Here is a 17,646-nt window from a genome sequence, read left to right on the forward strand (position 1 = left end):
CGGTGTGCTTGCCGGGGGGTCTCGTCCGTAATGTGGAGGAGGCCCTTCCGGCAGCTATTGAACGCACTGGGTGTGACCGGCTGCAGATAGTAGCACATGTCGGAACGAATGACGCCTGCCGCTTGGGTTCTGAGGCCATCCTTGGTTCCTTCCGGCGGCTGGCTGATTTGGTGAAGACAACCAGCATCGCACGCGGAGTGCAAGCTGAGCTTAATATCTGCAGCATAGTGCCCAGAGTCGATCGCGGTCCTCTGGTTTGGAGCCGTGTGGAGGGTCTAAACCAGAGGCTCAGACGACTCTGCGACTATAATGGTTGCAAATTCATCGACCTCCGTTATTGGGTGGAGAACTGTAGGGCCCCCCTAGACAGGTCAGGCGTGCACTACACACCGGAAGCAGCTACTAGGGTAGCAGAGTACGTGTGGCGTGCACACGGGGTTTTTTTAGGTTAGAGGGACCCCCCCTTGGGCGAAACGATGAAATACCTGACGGCTTACCAGAGAGGACATTATCATCGTTGATAAAGAACGTCCGTCCTCAGAGACCAAAAACAGGAAAAGTTAACGTAATATTGGTAAACTGTAGGAGTATCCAGGGCAAGGTTCCTGAATTAGTATCTCTTATTGAAGGAAATAGTGCGCATATAGTATTAGGAACGGAAAGTTGGTTAAAACCGGAAGTGAACAGTAACGAAATCCTAGACACAGAATGGAATATATACCGCAAGGATAGGATAAACGCCAATGGTGGAGGAGTATTTATAGCAGTAAAGAATTAAATAATATCCAGTGAAGTTATTAGCGAATGCGAATGTGAAATAATCTGGGTTAAGCTAAGTATCAAAGGTGGGTGCTTCTATAGACCACCTGCATCAGCAACCGTAGTAGTTGAGCGCCTCAGAGAGAACCTGCAGAACGTCGTGAAGAAGTTTCGTGATCATACTATTGTAATAGGGGGAGACTTCAATCTACCAGGTATAGAATGGGATAGTCACACAATCAGAACTGGAGCCAGGGACAGAGACTCTTGTGACATTATCCTGACTGCCTTGTCCGAGAATTACTTCGAGCAGATAGTTAGAGAACCAACTCGTGAAGCTAACGTTTTAGACCTCATAGCAACAAATAGACCGGAACTTTTCGACTCCGTGAATGTAGAAGAGGGTATCAGTGATCATAAGTCAGTGGTTGCATCAATGACTACAAGTGTAATAAGAAATGCCAAGAAAGGAAGGAAAATATATTTGCTTAACAAGAGTGATAGGGCACAAATCGCAGAATATCTGAGTGACCACCATCAAACGTTCATTTCTGAGGAAGAGGATGTGGAACAAAAATGGAAAAAATTCAGAAACATCGTCCAGTACGCCTTAGATAAGTTCGTACCGACTAAGGTCCAAAGCGAGGGGAAAGATCCACCGTGGTATAACAATCATGTACGAAAGGTACTACGGAAACAAAGAAAGCTTCATCATAGGTTTAAGAGTAGTCGAATCATAGCTGATAAGGAAAAGCTGAACGAAGCGAAAAAGAGCGTAAAGAGAGCAATGAGAGAAGCATTCAACGAATTCGAACATAAAACATTGGCAAATAATCTAAACAAGAACCCTAAAAAGTTTTGGTCATATGTAAAATCGGTAAGCGGATCTAAATCCCCTATTCAGTCACTCGTTGACCACCATGGCACCGAAACAGAGGACGACCGAAGAAAGGCAGAAATACTGAATTCAGTGTTCCGAAACTGTTTCACTGCGGAAAATCGTAACACGGTCCCTGACTTTAGCCGTCACACGGACGCCAAAATGGAAAATATTGAAATAAACGATATCGGAATTGAAAAACAACTGCTATCACTTAGTAGCGGAAAAGCATCCGGACCAGACGAGATACCCTTAAGATTCTACAGTGATTATGCTAAAGAACTTGCCCCCTTTCTATCAGCAATTTATCGTAGATCGCTGGAAGAACGTAAAGTACCTAGCGACTGGAAGAAAGCGCAGGTCGTTCCCATTTTCAAGAAGGGTCATAAATCAGATGCGAATAATTATAGGCCTATTTCGCTTACGTCAATCTGTTGTAGAATAATGGAACATGTTTTGTGTTCTCGTATTATGACGTTCTTAGATAATACAAATCTCCTTCATCATAACCAACATGGATTCCGCAAACAGAGATCATGTGAAACTCAGCTCGCCCTATTTGCCCAAGAAATTCACAGTGCCGTAGACACTGGCGACCAGATTGATGCCGTATTCCTGGACTTCAAGAAGGCATTTGATACGGTTCCGCACTTACGTTTAGTGAAAAATATACGAGCTTACGGAATATCGGACCAGGTTTGTGATTGGATTCAGGATTTCCTAGAAGAAAGAACACAACATGTCATTCTTAACGGTTCAAAATCTGCAGATGTAGAGGTAATTTCGGGAGTACCGCAAGGAAGCGTGGTAGGACCTTTATTGTTTACAATATACATAAATGACTTAGTTGACAACATCGGTAGCTCCGTGAGGCTATTTGCAGATGACACGGTTGTCTACAAGAAAGTAGCAACATCAGAAGACTCGTACGTACTCCAGGAAGACCTGCAGAGGATTAATGCATGGTGCGACAGCTGGCAGCTTTCCCTAAACGTAGATAAATGTAATATAATGCGCATACATAGGGGCAGAAATCCATTCCAGTACGATTATGCCATAGGTGGTAAATCATTGGAAGCGGTAACGACCGTAAAATACTTAGGAGTTACTATCCGGAGCGATCTGAAGTGGAATGATCACATACAACAAATAGTGGGAAAAGCAGGCGCCAGGTTGAGATTCATAGGAAGAATTCTAAGAAAATGTGACTCATCGACGAAAGAAGTAGCTTACAAAACGCTTGCTCGTCCGATTCTTGAGTATTGCTCATCAGTATGGGACCCTTACCAGGTTGGATTAATAGAAGAGATAGACATGATCCAGCGAAAAGCAGCGCGATTCGTCATGGGGACATTTAGTCAGCGCGAGAGCGTTACGGAGATGCTGAACAAGCTCCAGTGGCGGATACTTCAAGAAAGGCGTTACGCAATACGGAGAGGTTTATTATCGAAATTACGAGAGAGCACATTCCGGGAAGAGATGGGCAACATATTACTACCGCCCACATATATCTCGCGTAATGATCACAACGAAAAGATCCGAGAAATTAGAGCAAATACGGAGATTTACAAGCAGTCGTTCTTCCCACGCACAATTCGTGAATGGAACAGGGAAGGGGGGATCAGATAGTGGTACAATAAGTACCCTCCGCCACACACCGTAAGGTGGCTCGCGGAGTATAGATGTAGATGTAGATGTAGATGTAGGGCGTGACCCAAGATTTACACTTCTCTGGCTTAGAAGTGGGGACTGGTGTCACCAATGGTTGTGGAGTTGCTGCTCCCGAGGGAGGTGGTGTGGGAGCAACAGCGACGTGTTTTGTAGGGAGAACATTGTGCTCATGTAGGAGCGATCTAGATGCTTGTAAAACAATAAACTGGTAGCCAAGATCGCAGATCTTGGATTAAAAAGAATTCCTGTGATATTGGCTACCAGTTTATTGTTTTGCAACAGGGTGGGTAGTGCCCCCCACAGTCAAGGGGCAGGTTTAGACTTCCGACTCTGAGAGGCGACTGTTGGAGGTGGTGCTGATGGGGCTAGAACAGTGGCAGTCATGCGAACAGGATGGAGGCATTCAAACTTCTGCTTAGCCTCAGTGTAGGTCAGTTGGTCCAGGGTCTTATGTTCCATGATTTTCTGCTCCTTCTGGAGGATCCTGTAGTCTGGCAAGCAAGGTGAATGATGCTCTCCACAGTTGACACGGATGAGAGGTGGGGCACATGGAGTATTAGGATGTGATAGGCGTCCACAATCTCGACATGTGAGGCTGGAAGTACAGTGGGAAGACATATGGCCAAACTTCCAGCACTTAAAGCACCACATCGGGGGAGGGATATAGGGGCTGACATCACAGCAGTAGACCATCAACTTGAACTTCTCAGGTAATGTATCACCCTTGAAGGCCAAGGTGAAGGCACCAGTGGCAACGTGATTACCCCTCGTTTCCCGATGAACATGCCGGATGGAATGAACACCTTGACGCTCTGAATTGGCGCGTAGTTCGTCATCAGACTGCGAAAGAAGGTCCTTATGGAAAATAATATCCTGGACCATATTTACTCTTATGGGGCGTGATGGTAACTGAAACATCCCCCAATTTCTCACAAGCGAGTAACCTTCGTGACTGGGCAGAGGATGTCGTTTTTATCAACACTGACCCAGAGCGCATTTTGGACAAGCCCTCCACCTCCCCAAACTTGTCCTCTAAATGCTCTACAAAGAATTGAGGTTTCGTTGCCATGAAAGACTCCCCACCAGCTCTCGTACAAACTAGGAACTGGGGATAATAAGTGTTGCTGCCATCCTGAGCCTTTCGCTCCTCCCACAGTGTCGCCAGGGAGGGGAACGATTTTGGATCGTATTTCGGAGCGTTTAATTGAGCCCGAGAACGCTTAGACACTGCTGGTGGTTGGCCACCAGCAAGAGAAGATGTCCCAAGCTTCATCCGCCCTGGTGCCACCTACTCTGACCAAGGGCGCCACGCAGCCACAGCAAGGGCCACCTGGCAGGACGGCCATTGCCGGGAGTCCCGATGCCCCAGGGAGATAGGCATCTACTCCTTGGCATACGTGGGGAGTTAACGGCGCAGCCATCAGCAGAGCGATCCCTGTGTTTTCAGGGGCTACAAGCAACAGGGTACATAGCGACCCCACCACAACGGACCGGCTACCGTGCTGGATATTAGGTGCAAGGAAGTCCATGGTCGTCGTCTCTGCAGAAAGCAACACTGCACAGTGCATGATGGAAATCGCACCCACGAATGTATCCTCACTCAAGAGATAGAGAACGAGCGGGACTGCAATGCGATGACGAGAAAGCTGGCTAAAGGTCTCAATGCACGATGTAATGTGCCCTTCCCCAGTTGGCTCGCTCTTCGAAATAATTTTGAAATATGGAGGTCAATCCCGGGAAAGGACCACCAAATAAGGGCCCAAACATGTAAGACTCCTTTTAGTCGCCTCTTACGAAACGCAGGAATACCGCGGGCCTATTCTAACCAACGGACCCGCAGGGGGGGAATACGTTACTGCCTTGGTCAATTTGTGAAGCTCTTTGTCTTGAATAAATTATCCATTTTTCCTCAACTGTAATCATTTACTTATGTGTACATGTTCATCACATCTAGAGATTTCTGTCCCATTCAGATAGTTCCTTCGTGGTGCGCCCTCTTTTTTTTCTTAGAGTTTATTACCATGTTACTAGCGGGACAAACATTAACAGCCACGATGAAGTTGTAGTATTTTCTCTTGTTCTCCATAGGAGAAATTAATTTGGATTTTTATATTCACTCAGCAGAACTCGATATGTTTGTCATTCAGTCACATACATTTCGTCATCTGTGTAGTATCTTGTATGGCTCTCAGTCTCCTTCTTAATGTGTTTTATGAATATCTCATTTTATGAGTTTCCATTCATCAGTTAATTATGGATTGAAAGCATATTAAGTATTATTTTCAATACTTTCTCCCTGGTGAATGCTACTCTATTTTACTTCTTCAGTCGCTTTACTTTTAGCTTGGGCCGGCCGCCGTGGCCGAGCAGGTCTAGGCGCTTCAGTCCGGAACTGCGTGACAGCTACGATCGTGCGTTCGAATCCTGCCTCGGGCATGGATGTGTATGATGTCCTTAGGTTAGTTAATTTTAAGTAGTTCTAATTTCTAGGGGGCTGATGACCTCAGATGTTTAAATCCCATAGTGCTCAGAGCCATTTGAACCATTTTTAACTTGGCTTAGGCAGTGTACACTAAAAATCCAAGGATGAAGTATTAGATATGACATCTGCGGTAATTGTTTTCACTCTACTGTTGTTGTTTTTAATTTTCGCTTGTGAACATCATAAGTAAAATAAACGAGGTTGTCCAGAAGAGTGATACAACGATTTTGAAACGAAACCAGTTGGATAATGTGAAATTTAATCTCACTTGTCAAGTAATATGAGATGGGACAGGGGGAGGGGGGGGCCGTGGTGGCTGTGAGGGTATTGGAAGCCGTCGCTGGGCTGCAACTAAAAATTTTCAAACAAAAGTGTGGTGACAATTCAAACAGATAGAGAATTACTGTAGGAACGCAGTAGTGCCGCGATGGATGTGATTTTGATTTATCTTTCTTCAGCCGAATCTTTGTGTCACTACTTCACGGGACGACGCTTTGTTTCAGGTTTATAAAGCCAAACTGATGTTTCATATGAGATCATACTTCGTGGAAAAAAGCTTCGCCTTCAGTCTGGTAACGGAACGATATTTTCTGGCTAATGTCAAGTCCGCGACCTTTCATTTAAGGGTCGGGGTATCCTCAGAAGTCACTGAGAACAAATCTCCCGATGATCATACAATGTGATAATGAGAGAGATACACTCTCGTACGAAGATCCAATTACGTTAACAATTTCGCGCTGAGTGATGCTTCAATGTGCATAGAAATATATTTTTACAACTAAACGAACAAACAGGTGAGTTTTAAATACAATATTGTAAATATGGACGAATTTCTTCATTAAACGCTGATGAAGGTGAACAGGGATTTTAGGAAACACACGGGACATTATTGAGGTCACGCAGTCAGACATTGGCAACTCTGTTCACCATGTGATCACAAGAATACGGACACCCGTACGTAACTCGGAAGTGACCACTGGATGTCAATAGAGGCGTATCCGCCATATACAACGCGGCGGGGAGCATTGTGGTGTCAGTAGAGAATCAATAACAAGTCAGGGTTCAGTGTCTTCAGAGGTGGACTGGATGTCATCTGAGTAAGAAATGCACCAGGGACATTTCAACCCTTCTAAAGCTCCCCAAGTCGAGAGTTGTTGAGCAGCGATGTTGAAACATTGTTGCGGCTGGCTGTAAAAATTCACGTCAAATCAGCGAAAGGAATCACTAGTCAGTTCCAAAATCCTACCAAACGTCCAGCTAACAGAATCAGTGTTCGTACAGAGTTGAAAAGAATGTGGTAGAATGTCAGAGCAGCTCATCATAGGCCATACATTTCTGTAGTCAGTGTCAAGCAGCGCTTGAGGTGGACAGTGGATGACTACAGACGAATGATTTGGATGATGAAACACACTGCGGCAGTCCAAAGTACGGGTCTGAGTTCGGCGAAAGCCTGAAGAGAGTCATCTGCCGCCACGTGTAGCGCCAAGAGTAAAGTACGGAGGAGGCGGTTTTCCTTGTGATCAGGGTGTGGCCCCCTTACAATCCATCAAAAAAAAAATTACCTTTGGTAAGATATTATCACATTTTACTTTTCACCGATTAGTGTACATAGTGTGAGTCGCGTGAGTCATTACAGCCCTTCTATTTCGTGAACGGTTCAATGTATCGAAAACAAGGTTTTCCGCAAATTATCATACGTAGAGGATCAAGTAATTCGAGGTGAAAAGTCTAGGTGCCTCATTATGTTTTATGCGTTATTAGCGATTTGAGACTGTGGATGTTTCACAAAAAAAACATTAACTGCAGCATTCCACATAACAAATCTGGTCAATGCAGACAGTGATTTAAATGACTTTCAGCTTCCTCTCTGAAAGCCAACACATAACTACCCACCTACTTCTTGCCTCGACGGATCAGGTGTATTTATCGTGTATTTATGTGTCGGTGGTGCAAGTTTCGTTGGAGAGGTGCATGAACTTAGAATAATACGTCATTCAATGGCCGCATAAAGAGGACAAAAATAATCACTATATTCAGTGTATTCTTACTCCTTGATTCCTTGTTAGGTCTACAAAAAATATATATCACTGAATTCGTCTCTCTGAGACCTGCTGTTCCTGCAACACAAAATAGTTTAGTTGCATTTAAGGCAAAAAGTTGATGCATGTATCACGGCTATGAATGAAGTTGCGAGAATACATTCAATCTGTATATTGAGCAAGCAGTAAAGGAAACAAAAGAAAAATTTGGTGTAGGTATTAAAATCCAAGGAGAATAAATAAAAATGTTGTAATTCTGTCAGAGACAGGAAAGGACTTGGAAGAGCAATTGAACGGAATGAACAGTGTCTTGAAAGGAGGTTATAAAATTAACATCAACAAAAGCAAAACGAGGATAATGGAATGTAGTCGAATTAAGTCGGGTGATGCTGAGGGAATTAGATTAGGAAGTGAGACACTTAAAGTAGTAAAGGAGTTTTGCTATTTGGGGAGCAAAATAACTGATGATGGTCGAAATAGAGAAGATATAAAATGTAGACTGGCAATGGCAAGGGAAGCGTTTCTGAAGAAGAGAAATTTGTTAACATCGAGTATAGATTTAAGTGTCAGGAAGTCGTTTCTGAAAGTATTTGTATGGAGTGTAGCCATGTATGGAAGTGAAACATGGACGATAAATAGTTTGGACAAGAAGAGAATAGAAGCTTTCGAAATGTGGTGCTACAGAAGAATGCTGAAGATTGGATGGATAGATCACGTAACTAATGAGGAGGTATTGAATAGAATTGGGGAAAAGAGGAGTTTGTGGCACAACTTGACAAGAAGAAGGGATCGGTTGGTAGGACATGTTCTGAGGCATCAAGGGATCACAAGTTTAGCATTCGAGGGCAGCGTGGAGGGTAAAAATCGTAGAGGGAGACCAAGAGATGAGTACACTAAGCAGATTAAGAAGGATGTAGGTTTCAGTAAGTACTGGGAGATGAAGAAGCTTGCACAGGATAGAGTAGCATGGAGAGCTGCATCAAACCAGTCTCAGGACTGAAGACAACAACAACAACAACAATTGTTTCAACAGCCCATGATAGCTCTTCATCATGGTGTAAATTGTCCACAGTTTTCCTAACAGGTCAAAAATAATTTGAGATGAAAAAAAATTCTGTGGCCAAACTGACAGATACGATGACGAAGAAGACAACAACAAAAAATCTCTCTTTCCGCAGCTATATGTCTGCAGCGCTCATTCACTAATCATCAGGCATGCTTAATTAGCGCTGTTGCGAGGTGAAAGTACAAAAAGTACTTCCTTGAAACATCGTTACTCCAGAGTTGATTCCAGGTACCTAGTACTGTGCCATCCTGTCGCTCGAATCTAGCAGTTAACCAGGATGTAGCGCTTTAGTGCGTGCTTGGCGGTCGCAGTACCTTACACTGAACACCACACATGCAAAGTTCCTTGGACCTCACCAGATTAGATTTCTTTCTCTGGGGCCACATGATTGCTCGAGGATTGACATCTGTCCACAAGTGCGTGTTATGTTAACTTACTGTCATCTCTTGTGAATCTTGCCTCATCTGTAGAAATGCAACCTGTGATTCGGATCTTCAGCGGACCGTATCTTAACAGGTATTGGTTTCCGGACATTTAATTACAGTTCCAGTTCCGACCCATAATACCTTCTGTAGGAATAGGCGACACTTTTTTTAACTGCCCCATACAGAAGTAAGCAAGAGGAGAAGATGGGTAATAAACAACATGAACAAGAACCAAGAGGGAACAATAAGATCGAAGGCCAAGAACGTAGCGCTCGGATTAAAAAGGCGTTAAGACTGGGATATGGCCGTTCGCCACTGTTGTTCAGTCCATCCATCGAAGAATAAATCACGGAAATAAAAGAAATGATCAATACTGGGATTAAAATTCATGGTGAAAGGATATCTGTAATAAGATTCACTGATGTAATTGCTACCCTCAGTGAACGAGAAGAAGGTTGTAAGGAATGAACTGTTCAATCAATACAGAATATGGAATGAGAGTAAACAGAAGAGAGACGAAAGTAATGATATGTATCAGAAATGAAAATAGCAAGAAACTGAACATGGCCGCGTTGGGTAGCCGTGCGGTCTCAGGCGCCTTGCAAAGCTGCGCGACTCCCCCCGTCGGAGGTTCGAGTTCTCCCTCGGTCATGGGCGTGTGTGTGTGTGTGTGTGTGTGTGTGTGTGTGTGTGTGTGTGTGTGTGTGTGTTGTCCTTAGCGTAAGTTAGTTTAAGTTAGTTTAATTAGTGTGTAAGTCTAGGGACCGATGACCTCAGCACCTTGGTCCCACAGAACCTTAACACAGATTTCCAAATTTCCAAAAAAATAACGTCAAAATTATTTTTGCAATGTGTAGATTGAGTCGACGCAGATATTGCTCATAACATGTTCCATACGACATCCAGTGTCAACAGAAAGCGTCGGTTTGTGTCCAGTTACAAACAAAATGATTTTTGAACCGGAATTTTACGTGCCCATTCGGTAGTTCGGTTTTGTCAATACGTTTTAACAGGGACAGTAAAATACGAAGAACAAATAGCAAACTAGCAGCCACTCAGTAACGCTGAATATTTGGCGGTAGCACTCAGCAGATGCAACAGCAGGGTTGTCGCTGTTTGGGCGTCCCATGGAAGATGTGATGAGCAATTTTTGTTTGGGCTGACTCCAGCTACACAATGCCAAACCTAAATTGCGAGAAGTCTGCGGAAACACCAGAGAAAGTAGACCTGACTGCTCTTAGGAGGGACACCCGTGTGTGTGTGTGTGTGTGTGTGTGTGTGTGTGTGTGTGTGTGTGTGTGTCGATGGTATATAATCGACGTTGTTTCCATTCATTTTCACGTAGACTATGTTGTTTCTCGAAAATCCTTATCTGGTACGATGCTGCCTTAGAACGGATGTATCGCCGATAGAGCTGCGATTGTAGCTTATGAAGTAATTGTAGTAGACGCCTCAAAGCTGAAAGGCTTTTTGTTTCCTTCACAGACGGAGTCGCAGCTGGAGGAGTGCGCGACCCCTGACGGAGGTGACGGGCAGTGCCGCCACCTGGCCAACTGCGTGCTGCCCAACTTCACTGACAGCCTGGATAACTTCCTGCCCTACCTCTGTGTGGTCGACGGCAGGTCAGTAGCTGCTTCTAATACAGAATTACTTTCAACAACGTTGTGGCGTCATTTGTGCAGAATGCAAGCCCTCGTCTCTGTTGCGGGTGTTCTTGCAGCTCGCTTAATCACTGGATCAAAACAGGAGGAGGCTGAACGACTCATTTGCTGTCTCGGAGGTGTTGCTCTTCGCTGCCTGCCCTTCCTTAAACTTCCATCCATTTTAATAACAAATCACATAATTTGTAAGCACTGACGATTTACTGACTCGATGCTTACTGCATTTTTATTTGACGCTTTTGGCTAAACATTCCCCCTCTCTTGCTCTGTCCGTTTCGAAACTAGCCACCGATGACGACCAACCAATAGCGGTAGCAGGCATTTCAACCAATAACCCTTCTCCATCATAAGTGTGGAATAGTGCCTTTCTATCCAATGACGACGGACCGCCAATGGTATCCACAGGAGATGAGCTACCATACGCCCGTTCTTCTGCATAAGAGCCGGAATATTAGCCTATGACTATGGCCCACCAATGGTAGCCATATGAATTTTAACCAATACTATCACTTCTCCAGCACGAACGCCAGTAAATTTCCCCTTTTATAAGTGGACGCGACACTCGTCGCTGACAGTGTTCTAGCAGTAGTGAATACCAAAAGATCCTGAGGAAGATCCCAGCAGAGGGGTCGAAACGTCGAACATTTTAGAAGAAACATGACACGGCCTATTAACATAGAAGATTTTAACTTTATTACTTTACTCGACAGCATATTGTTGTGTTTTACGACAGAAACACACTTGCACAGTCGGAATTGTCAGTCGCCGGTTCGCCTTGGAGATGGCTGCACATTGAATAGCCATTAAATATTGGAAAATGAAACACTGCTGTTCCTGATGCACGCCCGAAAATTATGGAATATGTTTCTATTTAAATCTTAATAATAATGTCTCGTCAAACACGGAAGAAAAATTAATTAATTTCAGGCTGAGCCGTAGCGGAGTTGTTGGAGTCGCCTTTCGAATTGCTGGCGCCACTAGAGCGATCTTTGTTGTGATACCCCTGTGGATTGGGGCCATTAAGATCTTTGCTCGCGGTTGTTGATGGAGGACGGGGGTGCTGTGACGAGGCGAGTTGGGCAGTTGATAACGGACACCGCGCGAGGGGGGAGCTCGCCTTCTGCTGGCTGCAGCCTGTCTGCCTTTTCTAACCGTGGCGCAGCGTCGTGCTGTGAAAGCGTTGCCGGCACTGTAGCTCAGCGGCCGGCACGTTAGCTCAGCATGTTCGGTCAGAGGGTTACCTACCCTCTGTAATAAAAAAATTGAGTGAACGGATCAAGGAAGAACCTGGACGGGTGTCATCGAACGTCTGCCCCGAGCAAATTCAACGGACAATATAGAACCAAAGTGAGATAAAAAAACGTGTTCGGTCAGAGGGTTGGTCGCCCTCTGCAACATAAAACTGAGTAAACGGATCAGCGATGAACTTGAATGGGTGTCATGGGACGTCCATCCCGAACAAATGGAACGAACAATGAAGAACAAAAGGAGATAAATATTTTCTACGACTAATTACTACTGTTTAAAGAGAGCGTTTTGGGTCTTACTATTATCGCCATTTGGGCGTAATATGTCCTCGCTCCCCGACGTTAATTATTTTGTAATTGGTCCCTGATTCTTTGTATTGAAGTTACTCAATACCGGAGTCTCTATATTTTATTTATTATTGGTTTACGTGAGAGTTACTAGTCTGAGTGTTTCGTAGCTAAAGTTGATTTAAAATTTTTAGTCATTTAAATTTTATTAATTACAGGTTCAACGAGAGTTATTTGTCTAAGTCAGTTGTGTAACTAAAGTGGATTTAAAATTTTGAGTCATTTAAATTTTATTCTTTACTGGTTTAGAGGAGAGTGTCTTATCTCAATTTTGTAACTGGAGCTGTTATCACTGAGGGCCTGCCTGTTCCCTTTTTAGTTAAAGTAAGAGCTGGTTCATAATTTAGGTTAGCCGAAACTCTTGTAAATAAAGATATACCTTTTTTATTGAAATACCTATTATTGAAATATGATATCTTACTCGATCTATATGTAATTAACTGAAATTGTGGTTTGCCAAAGCCCTACCTGTTTCAGAGGAATTATGTCAACAAGATAGGAAAAGGCAATGAAACATTATGGTAAATGGGCCCTAACCTTTCGCCTTCACGCTAGTACTCCCATGTCGGAAGAAAAGATTTTATAATAATTTAAAGTGACATTAGGAACAAGATCCCTAACCGTATACTAAACCTAAAATAAGCGTCCAAATATCGTCTGCAAACTAAAGACGTTATTCCTCTGAAAACTCACTACAACCAGTAAGGAATCCAGCACATTACTATAAAAAGTTTTCAGTTTAGATCAGCTCTCTATCAACTACTAACGATAGCTTTTTGTACACGGACAAATTCCTTTCTTACACTGCGTAAACAGAAAAAATGTTCGAGCGTTTAGTTCAAACTTTACAGTAGATGTAACGCTGCTATCGTTGTTTCGTTACTTACGGTTGCATTTTGGATTTTTAGATGCTCAGGTCGTAGTCACATGACCTTCTTATTAACATCTACTGTGAGGAGCTTAACATACCAGAAAAAATATTTCATTGTTAGAGATGGAAAATACACGAAATACCGATTCAGAATGTCATTTTAACGTTACATAGAGCTTAACGGCAAATGATACGATATCAGTAGCATGTTTGCACAAAAAATCTGCAACGATCTGTCACTGACGTCTTCACTTGTTCATAGCTGTAAAGATGCAATCTAAATATGAACTGCTTCAACACAACACCGCTCCTATTAGATTCTAATATCATATTTGAATTTCACAACTGTTTAGCGGTTCTAGATGTCTTACATATTCCTTAATGCCGAAGTGTTGCGTGTTTGTCGACCGTTTCAGAGAGACAAGTTACTGAACGGGAGAAGGAAAGCACAAAAACTAGGGGAAATGAGAATGACTCAGACAGCTTGTCTGTTCCACCGACTGTATGGACACTGCAGTTACGTTCTGAACTATTTTTGTGTTTCTGTTCCAGTTTCGTCGGAGCTTGCTGTCCTGCCAACACAATTCCTCCCACGCTCCTTGGATGAGACAGTCGCTGATTGCCGAGACCGTCATTCTACGCAGAGTTTTGCTCCAGATATTGCCTTCCATAGCTGTGGAGAGCAAAACAGGACTTTTTGACGATCATACAAAGACAAAACTTTGTTGAATAATTTGTATTGCTCGCTCGTGACTATTATCCACAGACATTAAATATTGTCACAACAGACGGTAGTTTCATTTTATTCCGGTAATATTGGTTTCCTTTCCTGAATGCTCACTTTTCGCTTCAGCACTTTACAATACCAACCGTTATAACGGCCAAAACCACATTTGGCTGACAATATTACAGGCGTAAAACAAGATCATGGTATAGCCACGGCGTAGTAGTACAGTACAAGTACACACCGTCTATAAGTTTTGAAAATGGAAAGACTTAACACAGTTGATAGTCGTCTCCAAATGCAGAATGTAGCCTTCGTCGTTATCAGGAGAAAGAAAACTGGCGTTCTACTGATCGGAGCGTGGAATGTCAGATCCCTTAATCGGGCAGGTAGGTCAGAAAATTTAAAAAGGGAAATGGATAGGTTAAAGTTAGATATAATGGGAATTAGTGAAGTTCGGTGGCAGGAGGAAAAAGACTTTTGGTCAGGTGAGTACAGGGTTATAAATACAAAATCAAATAGGGGTAATGCAGGAGTAGGTTTAATAATAAATAAAAAATAGGAGTGCGGGTAAGCTACTACAGACAGCATAGTGAACGCATTATTGTGGCTAAGATAGAAACGACGCCCATGCCTACTACAGTAGTACAAGTTTATATGCCGAATGGCTCTGCAGATGATGAAGAAATAGATGAAAAATATGATGAGATAAAAGAAATTATTCAGGTAGTGAAGGGAGGCGAAAATTTAATAGTCATGGGTGACTGGAATTCGACAACAGGAAAAGGAAGAGAAGGAAACGTAGTAGGTCAACATGGAATGGGGTTAAGATATGCAAAAGGAAGCCGCCTGGCAGGATTTTGCAAAGAGCACATCGTAATCATAGCTAACACTTGGTTCAAAAATCATGAAAGAAGGTTGTATACATGGAAGAACTCTGGAGATACTAGAAGGTTTCAGATAGATTATATAATGGTAAGACAGAAATTTAGGAACCAGATATTGAAATTGTAAGACATTTCCAGGGGCAGATGTGGACTCTGATCACAATCTATTGGTTATGAACTGTAGATTAAAACTGAAGAAACTGCAAAAAGGTGGGAATTTAAGGAGATGGGACCTGGATAAACTGAAAGAACCAGATGTTGTACAGAGTATCAGGGAGAGCATAAGGGAACAATTGACAGGAATGGGGGAAAGAAATACAGTAGAAGAAGAATGGGTAGCTTTGAGAAATGAAATAGTGAAGGCAGCAGAGGATAGAGTAGGTAAAAAGACGAAGGCTAGCAGAAATCCTTGGGTAACAGAAGAGATACTGAATTTAATAGATGAAAGGAGAAAATACTAAAATTCAGTAAGTGAAGCAGGCAAAAAGGAATACAAACGTCTCAAAAATGAGATCGACTGGAAGTGCAAAATGGATAAGCAGCGATGGCTAGAGGGCAAATGTAAGGATGTAGAGGCTTACCTCACGAGGAGTAAGATAGATAATGCCTACAAGAAAATTAAAGAAACCATTGGGGGAAGGAGAACCACTTACATGAATATCAAGAACTCAGATGGAAACCCAGTTCTAAGCATAGAAGGGAAAGCAGAAAGGTGTAACGAGTATATAGAGGGTCTATACAGGGGCGATGTTCTTGAGGACAATATCATGGAAATAGAAGAAGAGGTAGATGAAGATGAAATGGGAGATATGATACTGCGTGAAGAGTTTGACAGAGCACTGAAAGACCTAAGTCGAAACTAGGCCCCGGGAGTAGACAACATTCCATTAGAACTACTGACAACCTTGGGAGAGCAAGTCCTGACAAAACTCTACCATCTGGTGAGCAAGATGTATGAGACAGGCGAAATTCCCTCACACTTCAAGAAGAATATAATAATTCCAGTCCCAAAGATAGCAAGTGTTGACAGATGTGAAAATTACCGAACTATCAGTTTAATAAGTCACAGCTGCAAAATACTAACGCGAATTCTTTACAGACGAATGGAAAAACTGGAAGAAGCCGACCTCGGGGAATATCAGTTTGGATTCCGTAGAAATGTTGGAACAAGTGAGGAAATACTGACCTTACGACTTATCTCAAAAGAAAGATTAAGGAAAGGCAAACCTACATTTCTAGCATTTGTAGACTTAGAGAAAGATTTTGACAATGTTGACTGGAATACTCTCTTTCAAATTCTAAAGGTGGCAGGGGTAAAATACAGGGAGCGAAAGGCTATTTATAATTTGTACAGAAAGCAGATGGCAGTTATAAGAGTCGAGGGACATGAAAGGGAAGCAGTGGTTGGGAAGGGAGTGAGGCGGGGTTTTAGCCTCTCCCCGATGCTATTCAATCTGTATATTGAGCAAGCAGTAAAGGAAACAAAAGAAAAATTTGGTGTAGGTATTAAAACACATGGAGAAGAAATAAAAACATTGAGGTTCGCCGATAACATTGTAATTCTGTCAGAGACAGCAAAGGACTTGGAAGAGCAGTTGAACGGAATGGACAGCGTCTTGAAAGGAGGATATAAGATAAACATCAACAAAAGCAAAACGAGGATAATGGAATGTAGTCGAATTAAGTCGGGTGACGCTGAGGGAATTAGATTAGGAAATGAGACACTTAAAAGTAGTAAAGGAGTTTTGCTATTTGGGGAGCAAAATAACTGATGATGGTCGAAGTAGAGAGGATATAAAATGTAGACTCGCAATGGCAAGGAAAGCCTTTCTGAAGAAGAGAAAATTGTTAACATGGAGTGTAGATTTAAGTGTCAGGAAGTCCTTTCTGAAAGTATTTGTATAGGGTGTAGCCATGTATGGTAGTGAAACATGGACGATAAATAGTTTAGACAAGAAGAGAATAGAAGCTTTCGAAATGTGGTGCTACAGAAGAATGCTGAAGATTAGATGGGCAGATCACATAACTAACGAAGAAGTATTGAACTGAATTGGGGAGAAGAGGAGTTTGTGGCACAACTTGACCAGAAGAAGGGATCGGTTGGTAGGACATGTTCTGAGGCATTAAAGGATCACCAATTTAGTACTGGAGGGCAGCGTGGAGGGTAAAAATCGTAGAGGGAGACCAAGAGATGAATACACTAAGGAGATTCAAAAGGATGTAGGCTGCAGTAGGTACTGGGAGATGAAGAAGCTTGCACAGGATAGAGTAGCATGGAGAGCTTCATCAAACCAGTTTCAGGACTGAAAGCCACAAAAACAACAACAGCCTTTCATCTGGACGTCTAACGATTGGACTTAACTCCCACTTAGCCGCTCCGTGAGTGTTTAAAAATCTTGTCATCTGGAGATGTATCTCGATTGGTTCGAAACCAGTACCGACTTTTTCATAAAAGTATTTTAACAAGTGCGGAAAATTTTACTCGCCATATGGAATTTTGATTGCCGTTGCCGTACCTTTGAAATAATATAGCATAAATTACGAAGAATAGACAACAAATTAATGGAATCTCTACGAGAAATTACA

General features: G+C 42.8%; 1 protein-coding gene across 1 annotated transcript in view; it reads left to right on the forward strand.

Annotated features, from left to right (window-relative positions):
• The window catches only part of LOC124797543 (inter-alpha-trypsin inhibitor heavy chain H4-like), a 104,259-nt gene extending 90,023 nt beyond the window's left edge, over window positions 1–14,236 (forward strand). Inside the window, exons 17-18 of the mRNA XM_047260794.1 lie at window positions 10,808–10,944; window positions 14,002–14,236. Of these exons, the coding sequence (XP_047116750.1) occupies window positions 10,808–10,944; window positions 14,002–14,056 (192 nt within the window). The 3' untranslated portion in view covers window positions 14,057–14,236. The remainder of the gene's footprint in view (window positions 1–10,807; window positions 10,945–14,001) is intronic.
• The last annotated feature ends 3,410 nt before the right edge of the window (window positions 14,237–17,646 follow it).

This window comes from Schistocerca piceifrons, chromosome 1 (assembly GCF_021461385.2).
Source record: "Schistocerca piceifrons isolate TAMUIC-IGC-003096 chromosome 1, iqSchPice1.1, whole genome shotgun sequence".
NCBI lineage: Eukaryota > Metazoa > Arthropoda > Insecta > Orthoptera > Acrididae > Schistocerca > Schistocerca piceifrons.